At 46.2% G+C, this 10,192-nt stretch overlaps 1 protein-coding gene across 1 annotated transcript in view; it reads right to left on the bottom strand.

The window, feature by feature from the left end:
- Positions 1–712: 712 nt before the first annotated feature.
- The window catches only part of LOC310824687 (voltage-dependent P/Q-type calcium channel subunit alpha-1A-like), a gene marked incomplete at both ends in the record, with an annotated part of 16,548 nt that continues 7,068 nt past the window's right edge, over positions 713–10,192 (bottom strand). The window contains 4 exons of the mRNA XM_083697941.1: positions 713–914; positions 1,199–1,339; positions 3,392–3,552; positions 3,903–4,002. Coding sequence (XP_083554067.1) covers positions 713–914; positions 1,199–1,339; positions 3,392–3,552; positions 3,903–4,002 — 604 coding nt within the window. The remainder of the gene's footprint in view (positions 915–1,198; positions 1,340–3,391; positions 3,553–3,902; positions 4,003–10,192) is intronic.

The following is a 10,192-nucleotide window of genomic DNA, read 5'->3' as shown; positions in this document are numbered from 1 at the left end:
TGTGAATAGCATGCTGTAGGGTACAGATGTGAATAGCATGCTTTAGGGTACAGTTGTGAATAGCATGCTGTAGGGTACAGTTGTGAATAGCATGCTGTAGGGTACAGATGTGAATAGCATGCTGTAGGGTACAGATGTGTGTGTTGTGTGAATTCACTTGGTTTTGAGAAACTTACCCTGCCAGCAATAGCTCTTTAAATATATGTTTTAGAGAATTTCTGCTTTATTGGGATAGAATAAATTCTATTTATTAAAAAAAAAAGTACTAATTTTTAGAAATTCACACAAAATGTGTACCCTGGGGGAGCTTAGTGGCGTAGCACACTAATGCACTTACCACGTAATCGCAAGGTTCCCGGTCGATTCCGACCCTCGACCTATCTTGCATGTCATCCCTCCTCTCTCTCTCCCATCCTTCCTGTCAACCTCTACTGTCTCTATCCCAATAAAGCAGAAATGCCCTAAAAACATATTTTTCCAAAAAATGTGTACCCTTCTACAGCATACCATTTACTACGTTTTTGGTGTTAACCGATTCTCATTTTCATCCTGATCCTTTCCAGACTGTAGGCCTATCTCTTTATATCTCTCACTCCTCATTCTTTTTTACACTCCCCTTTTCTCTTTCACTTTGGTCTATTCAACACTCTCTTTCACCTCTCCCATCTCTCTCCCTGCCACCTTCCCATCCTCTCCCCTTTCTCTCTCTCACCTCGTTCTTTTCAAGACTATAGTCTTCCATCATCTTGTCTCCCTGTTCTTGGAAGGTGATGATGATGAGAGCCACGAAAATGTTGACGAAGAAGAAGGGGAAGACCACGAAGTACACCACGTAAAAGATGGACATCTCCATCCGGTACCCCGGACTCGGGCCCTGATTCTCATAAGTCGCATCCACTGAATGTTTCAGCACCCTGGGGGAGGAGAGAAGAGATGTTATAGACTGAATGTTTCAGCTCCCTGGGGGAGGAGAGAAGAGATGTTATAGACTGAATGTTTCAGCACCCTGGGGGAGGAGAGAAGAGATGTTCTAGAATCGGATTGTTGAGCGTGTGTGTTTGGTGGTGTGTATTGTTTTCCTGTAATCATGTCTTATGAGGACCTCATCATCTCTATGTGTGTGTGTGTGTGTGTGTGTGTGTGTGTGTGTGTGTGTGTGTGTGTGTGTATGTGTGTGTGTAGTGTGTTTTCCACTTACTGCGGCCACCCCTCTCCGGTAGACACGGTGAAGAGGGTGAGCAGGGCCCAAAGCACGTTGTCGTAGTGGAAATCGTACTTCTTCCACTCCCGCTTCTGCGCCTTCACTTCGTTATCGCGTTCGTACACCAGATACTCGCCCCTGAAACACACACAACCAACACTCAACAAAGCCTCAAGATATCCAAAGCAAGAGGAGTGTGAGAGTGTGTGTGTGTGTGTGTGTGTGTGTGTGTGTGTGTGTGTGTGTGTGTGTGTGTATGTGTGTCCAGACCAGACGTGTGTGTGTGTGTGTGTGTGTGTGTGTGTGTGTGTGTGTGTGTCTCAAATTGAATCAAATTGTATTTGTCAAATACACAATATATACAGCTTAATGAAATGCTTTAGGGCAAGCAACTCCTCAACAATGCAACAATGCAATGTAATCATAATAATGAAAAACAAACAATAACAATAGCATAAGTAATAGCAGCAGAAACTCAACAACAATATTAGAAGTGTAAGTAGTATGTGACTGTGTGCATGTGTGTGTGATTCTGAGAGAGTGCAATTGTGGTGGTGGGGGGTAGGGGGGGCTGAGAAAGTGACAGTCGTGGAGGGGGGGGGGGGGGGGGGGGGGGCGTCAGTTAAGCAGTCTTATTGCCTGCGGGTGGAATCTGTTCCAGAGCCTGTTGGTAACCCTAACCCTAACCCTAACCCTAACCCTAACCCTAACCCAGGTCTGGATACACCGGTACCGTTTGCCTGATGGTAACCGAGACAACAGGGCGTGGCTGGGGTGGCTCAGTCCATGATGATCTTCCTCTTGCACCTCCCAGAGTAGATGTCCTGTATGGCTGGGAGCTCACGGCCGTGATGAACTGGGCCATTTTCATTTTCATTTCATTACCCTCTGCAGGGCCTTACGGTCCAGGGCGGTGCAGCTGCCGTACCAGCCGGTGATACAACCGGACAGGATGCTCTCTATGGTGCACCTGTACAAGTTCCTGAGGGTCTGGGGGTCCATGCCGAATTTCCTCAGCCACTTCAGGAAAAAAAGGCACTGACGCCCCGTGTTGATCACTGTATGGATGTGGTAAGACCATGTTAGATCCTTAGTGATATGGACACTAAGGAAGCTGTTGACTCTCTCCACCTCAGCCCCCTTTGATGTAGATGTGGGCGTGGCCTGCCCCCCCCCCTGTTTCCTCCTGAAGTCCACGATCAGCTCCTTAGTTTTGCTGATGTTGAGGGAGAGATTATTATCCTGGCACCAGTCCGCCAGGACTCTTACCTCATCCCTGCAGGCTGACTCATCGTTGTTAGTGTTCAGGCCAACCACAGTGGTGTCATCAGCAAACTTGATGATGGAGTTGGAGCTGTGCGTGGCCACACAGTCGTGGGTGGACAGGGAGTACAGCAGGGGGCTGAGCACACAGCTCTGGTGGGCCCCCCCGGTGTTGAGAGTCAGAGGAGAGGAGGTGACGCTGCCTACCTTTCACCACCTGGGGTCTACCCGTCAGAAAGTCCAGGATCCAGTTACACAGGGAGGTGTTAAGACCCAGGTCCCTGAGCTTGGTGACGAGCTTGGAGGGGAATATGGTGTTGAATGTCCAGGTGGGATAGGGCAGTGTGCAGGGTGAAAGCAATGGCATCATCAGTGGATCTGTTGGGGCAGTATGCACATTGAAGTGGGTCCAGTGTGGCAGGTAATGAGGAGTTCATGAGGGACTCTCAAAGCACTTCATGATGACAGACGTGAGTGCAACAGGGCGGCAGTCATCAAGGCAGGTTACCTTGGTCTTTTTGGGAACTGGAACGATTGTGGCCATCTTAAAACAGGTGGGGATTACAGACTGGGACGGGCAGAGGTTGAATGTGTACGTGAAGACATCTGTCAGCAGGTCAGCGCATGCTATGAGAACATAGCCCGGGACGCCGTCTGGGCCAGGTGCTTTGCGGATGTTGACACGCTTGAAAGCCTTCCTCACGTCAGCCGCAGTGATCGATAGCACACTGTTCTCACCCCCCACTAGCCTTTATGGGGGGGCTCGGTGTTGTTTCCCTCAAACCGAGCTTAGAAGGTGTTGAGTTCGTCACGCAGCAGAGTGCGAAGCAGTGAGCGTTATGTGTGTGTACGTGTGTGTGTGTACGTGTGTGTGTGTGTGTGTGTGTGTGTGTGTGTGTGTGTGTGTGTGTGTGGTCGTGGTCTGACCTGCAGTCGCGCTCAAACTCTTTGGACTCGTCGGTGCAGTAGAAAAAGCGTCCCTTGAAGAGCTGCACAGCCACCACGGCGAAGATAAACATGAAGAGCATGTAGACGATCAGGATGTTCAAGACGTTCTTCAGGGAGTTGACCACACAGTCAAACACAGCCTGAGAGAGAGAGAGAGAGAGAGAGAGAGAGAGAGAGAGAGAGAACACAACCACAGAAACAGTGTCATTGAGGGGTACAGAACAGGTATACAGTCCAAGATGAGAAACAGTCGCATACGTCATCTGTAGCAGGGAAATCTTGCTGCAAAAAGAAACCGAAAAAGGTTCCTCAAAGGATTCTCTCACACAGAAACAGCCAAATAACCCTGAGGTTCTGGGTAGCACCTCGGGGGAGATGTGCGTCTTTACGTCTTTACTCGCTACTACTACTGTGACTGTGGTACTACGTTGCTTATCCTACACACAGCTTATATCGTTGGAGTTAAAACATGGCATGTCGTTGAACGCACCTTGAGCTTGGGGAGACGCTTGATGGTTTTCAGAGGACGCAGCACTCTCAGTACCCTCAGGGACTTGATGGTGCTAATGTCTTTTCCCTTACTGCTCCCCCTGTACACACACACACACACACACACACACACACACAAACACCAAAATACAGTCAGAGTGGGAAGGGGTCATCGGAGGAGAGGGCTAGTGTGGATCCAAAATGGCAGGAGGATGATGTCATTCCTAGAGGGCCTGTTTACTCCGGTTGAGTAACTGCAACTGGGCGAAACAAAGCAAAACAAAACATGCTCACTCCTGCAAACCTACACTCCAGTATGCGGTACTGTTCCTACACTGTTCAGTGTGCCTGCTGCTAAGCTACATGCTATCATAAAAAAAAGTGTTTGATATCCAAACTACTCTGGATCTCACACTGTGCAAATGCATCAAAGGCTTTGCAAGGTGGCTAAACTTGGCTAGCACATGCCCAGCTAACAGTGCACTCTGCTCATGCTGTGTTGAAAGCTAGCTTTCCATGCTGTATCTAAATCTCATTTTCCATTCATAGGTAGTCTTTGTGAACTCCACTCTACACGAGATACAGTTATAGAGAGAGTTTGGCCACTGTGGCTTTAGCAGAAATTGAACAATGATAGCACATAAGGGCAATTGGTTGAATTTCAAACCATGTTTACTTTAACTAAACCATCCACACTCTCACTAGGAATCAATGAATGGCTCAGTGGCAGCAACATGGCGTCCAGCTATACATTTGGCCACACCATAAACAGTTACATTTAGTATTTCATATTCTTATATTAATTTCTATGGGCCAAACTATCTCTTTATTTGACTACGATTATCTGTCTATAACCCTACGTAGACCAAGCTGGCTTCATAGCATAACTTAAACAGCATGAGATTTTGTCTTGACTTGGCAAAGACAAAAATATTTACAAGCATTTCTAGGCCGAAATGCCCAGCCAAACCTCTTTCTTTTTTGTAAGGGGGTACCATGGAATACTAAATGATTGGGAGGTCTCTCTCTTGATATATGTGTTAATTTTTTTATGTATGTACACTAACAAGCTAACTAACCAATTAACTGACTAACTAACTAAATAGCTAGCTAACTAACTGACTAGTTAACTAACCATTGTAACTAACTGACTACCTAACTCACTAGCTAGCTTACTGACTCACTACCTAACTAACTAACTGACTACCTAACTAGCTAGCTAGCTTACTGACTCACTACCTAACTAACTGACTACCTAACTAGCTAGCTAGCTTACTGACTCACTACCTAACTAACTAACTGACTACCTAACTAGCTAGCTTAATGAACTAACTAACTAACTACCTAACTGACTAGCTAGCTGATTAACAATCACTTCACCGACAGCTTCTCTAAGGGGTCAACTTTCAACTAATCTGTCTCTCTGCTCCAAGTGCTTCTAGATTTCTCCATGGGTCGTCCCTACCCTCATCAAGGTCAAAGATCATTGTGGGGGGTGCCTAGGGAGCGTAAGGCCTTCCAGAGCCCCCTGCTGTGTGTGCAGCTGCCTGGCCCCTGCAGCTGTTACACCAGATGTAGGGCGGCTGGTGGGTGACTGACTGTATGTGCGTGTGCGTGTGCGTGTGCGTGTGCGTGTGTGCGCGCGTGCGTGCGTGCACTGGTGCTTGCGTGCGTGGTGTGTGTATGTGTATGTAAGCATCTGTGTCTACAGTATGTGTATGTGTGTGTGTGTGTGTGTGTGTGTGTGTGTGTGTGTGTGTGTGTATGTGTATGTGTATGTAAGCATCTGTGTCTACAGTATGTGTATGTGTATGTGTGTGTGTGTGTGTGTGTGTGTGTATCTGCGCCCATCTGCGTTTGCACAGGACGTGGCTCTGCTCTCCATCCCACTGCCTCCATCTGCTCTCTACATACTGTATGGTTCTGATTACAGACTCCAAACCTTTCCTCCCCGGATCGTACGCTGTCTCTCACACTTCTCCTGTTCGCTTTATTCTACTCTCTTTATGATGAATGAAGATTCAGCTTGGGATTCAGTTCAGGTTCACCTGCTATTCACTGTCATGTTCAGTTCAGATTCTACTTCTGATTCAGTTCAAGTTCAGTTCTGATTCGTTTCTAACTCAGCTCAGATTCTACTTCTGATTCAGTTCAAGTTCAGTTCTGATTCGTTTCTAACTCAGTTCAGATTCACTTCTGTTGTGTTCTGGTTAGAGCTGGTCCACAGGCAGACCAGGGTGAACAACAGAGAGAGATAGACAAGTGGGTGACAGTGAGACGGACGGACAGATGGACAGATTTCAAAAAGAAAGAGAGAAAAGCCATGTGACCGGAAGGACGGGCACCGAGAGTGCAGAGAACAAAGTGGAAGAGACAGAGAGAGAACTTTACCGGGCGCTGCTCCTGTTGGTGTCCGGAAACGGAGAGATGAGAGAGGGTCAGAGAGACAGCGAGACAGAGGAGGAGAGGAAGAAAGAGAGGCGGGAGGAGAAGGAGACAGAAATAGAGAGAACGGGACACAGGGAAAGGAAAGGTTTGAAGGAGGAAAAACATCCATATGAGAGACAGAGAAAGAGAGAAAAAAAAGAGAGCACAAGGCCTGCGTTTCGTTAGATCAGCCCCCCCGTCCCACCAGACACACATGTTCAGACCTCCCAAACACACTTTCTATCTCTCTCATTGTCTGTCTGTCATGCTAAAACATTAAATAATTGACTTATTAATGTGCAAATAGCTAAAATGGCCATATTAAAACCCAATCACACAGACATGTGCATGCACATAGGCGTACACACACACACACACACACACACACACACACACGTCCCCATTCCTGCAACACTACAACTCTCCATTCTAGACAAACTGGACTACACTGGACACATCATCAAACCAGTGCCTTCATCATTGACACTCAACATCAATGATGCTTCAAACAACTCCATACAATAAACTGGGGAACATCCATGTTAGTAAACATAGTAATGAACACATAAAGACATTTAACTAGCCACTTTTTACTACTGTAGCAATCTCATTGGTTGGCTAGTCTTGGTGTGTATCCTTCAAGGCGAATCAGTGCCCTGCCTTGTGAAGGGCGGAATGCCATCTGGCAAACTGGCTCTGTTTCAGTATGCAGGATGACGGCACGAGCCCAGATACCTTCGATCGTAAGATGCCAGACTAATTCGATCAAAGGGGTGATATGCATCCCCAATGGGAGTGCTTGTTCCTATCTGCAGTGCTGTTTGATTTGGACCGATCGAATTAGGGGCTCTATCTGTATCTGTGGGAGTCTACTCTGGCACCGGGTGGTTTTAGTGTAATCTACTGATCTCCCATCAGTGACCTTAAAGGAGTACTTTACTCCAAAATCATTTTCAAGTATATTTCTCATCAGTGGGTGTTTTTGCATCATCAAATTACTTTTCAAAGAAGTAAAAATAAGCTTGTCATTCAGACATCTTGAATTCACGTAATATTGCTATTTTGGGGCCATACTAATGGAGGACTGATTAGAAAATATACTTGAAAATGATTTTTAAGTTAAAGCATTCCTCTAACCCCTGAGACCTTGGTCGGGAACACTTGCTATTGCTCTGCCCATTGATAAAAACATTTTAAATCCATGTCTGTTTGTCTGTCTATCTGTCTGTCTGTCTGTCTGTGGTTCTTCCCATATCCCTGAGGTGATAAACGCAGGCCTAACACAGAAACAGAAGCACACAGACATATAGACAAAAAAAACTAAAAACACACACACACAAAGATAAACACGTATATATGCATTACTGCCAGAAGTTAGATGACACACAGTGTGTTAGTGACATACACATATATACATAGACATATACTTAACACTCCCAACATGACCACACCACTGAGGGGTTAGAGTACACACACACACACACACACACACACACGCAAATGCACACACACACACACACACACACACACACACACACACACACACAGGTCATACATAAACATGGCAGAGGCACATGTCATGGGTCAGTCCCACAGACAGGGGGCGCCACCACAGTCACCCTGGAACCTTGGCCACTGGATATAGACACTCTCGCTGTGTCCTAATAAGAGCGGGTAGAGGTTGCCCATGTCAGACTGCTCTAGAGTCAGGTGGTATTTATCTTTAGCCCACTAAAGCTGAAGAGTCAGGGATGAAATCTGACCCTAGATCAGTGACTAAAGGCAACTTCTACCTTGAGCAACCCAATACTCAAATATAGTCTCTTGTTTCCCCCCTCCACTCATTGACCCCCAGCGACCTGAAGAGACGGGATAGACAGTGGTACAATGACTGACGCCGATCCACTACCTTCATCTGTCAGTGGTGGTGGACAGGAAGGAGGAACGAGAGAAAGATATTTCGGAGAAATTGGTGAACAGCGTGTCTCTCTCGACCAAAACAGAGCAGAAAAGGAAAGAGGGCTGGATGGATGGAGGGGAGAACGGAGTGGTGGGAGGGAGGGAGGGAGGGAGGGAGGGAGGGAGGGGGGGAGGGAGGGGATAGTGTGCAGGCACAGCCAGGTCTCTCTTCCTATCCCTCCATCATCGAGGAACAGTCATCTTACATGCCCCTCCCACCTACAATACTGTTGCCCAACTTTAAGAAGTCAGGAGTTAAGCAAATTAGCTGTTGTTAGGGTACAAGTGAGCAAGGGTTTAGGGAGCAAAGGGGCAAGGGAGAAAGGGGGAAGGATTGTCCCTTAGGACTGCATGCCAGGGAGGATGCAAGGTGGAGTGAAGTCAGCTTATGACCTCAGAGTCATACAGGAGAGCTGTGATAGGTTCATGATAATATGCATCATGTAATTCTGGTTAGTTGGAGCCATTCCCATTCTCATGTGCAAGTACAGGATATGGATCTCAGGTCTGTATGAGTATGTGTACGCCATCCTCAATCTGGGCTCTCATCAGGATTGGGGTCCATTCCATTTGAATTCAGCGGATTCACAGACTGAAATTCAATCAGGACCAAGTCCTACAGTGCCTTTGAGATTCGCGCAAATCTCCCGTAGACATCAATGTATGACTTCATTGCGGTTAAGTTGCAGTTATGTTGCGGTTTAGTCTGAGCTACAGGTTTGCATCTCAAGTTTGGAGTCATTTCTGAATGGAATCGAACATTTCTACGATGACACGTGTTGAATTTCAGGAACTCGAAAAATGACAAGTCACTTCTTGAACTGACTTGAGTTCAAATGGAATCGCCTCAGAATCCAAAATCCAGCTCTCCATTTCTTTCCGTTCCGTGAGGAGCCGCCTGTGTAAGGGGGTTAGTGTGGAGAGATCAATACCAATCAGATCAATACTGTTACAACTCAAGCATTCAGAGCATAGACAAAAATGACAATATGCTTAATAACACATCCCTACATTTCAGCTCAGTAGCTCTAAGATGTTAGCCTTAACCAATAGCTTTATGCCATGCAACCAATGTATGTGCAATGTACCGTCGCCATGTCAACAAAGGTATGTCAACAAAGGTATAGCCTATAAGAGAAAACTAGTGACATCATCAGTGGTCCTCTGTGGCTCAGTTGGTAGAGCACGGCGCTAACAACGCTTAGGTTGGGGGTTGGATTCCTGCTGGGACCATATATACTGAAATGTATGCACTCACTGCAATGTAAGTCGCTTTGGATAAAAGCGTCAACTAAATGGCATATATATATATATGATCTTATATATATGATATATATATATATATATCATCTTTAGGTGACGTCCAATATACAACGGGCTAATGAAACTTGAAATGCTATTGCATAATACCCAACCACCCACTACCCCCCACCCCCCACCCCCCCTAGGCACTGAAATCTGAAAAGATCTGTTAAAAAAAAAAAAAAAAAAAGAAGAAAAAAAAAGATTTGCAATATGTTAGTATCTCCCCTTATGCCCCCTGGTAGCCCCAATGCAATTTGTTTCTAAATTGCTTACTTATCCAAATCCTCAGAGATGTACACAAATTGCCAAGGGGATGGAATTGGAATTGGTGGTATAGCTTCTATGCTGAGTCTCTGATTTTAATATTTACAATCTTCAGTGTGGTGGAAGTGTGTTGTATACGTAAGCGCCCTGTATGAAGCACAGAGCCAGACGGAGGAGGATGTACACATGCAGACACGCGCTGGATCGCATATTCAGGATTAGTTCTTCAACGCCTACAGTTAGACAAGACCATTCCATCTTTTACATCCTACCCCTGCATTCACATTTCAATGACCTACCCAACCTTCGCTCCATGTACCGTTACGTAACGGTAGG

The sequence above is a fragment of the Argentina silus genome, assembly GCF_951799395.1.
Source record: "Argentina silus genome assembly, contig: scaffold_444, whole genome shotgun sequence".
Classification (NCBI taxonomy): domain Eukaryota; kingdom Metazoa; phylum Chordata; class Actinopteri; order Argentiniformes; family Argentinidae; genus Argentina; species Argentina silus.
Note: the sequence above shows the minus strand (reverse complement) of the source record. Positions and strands in the feature narration are given on the sequence as shown.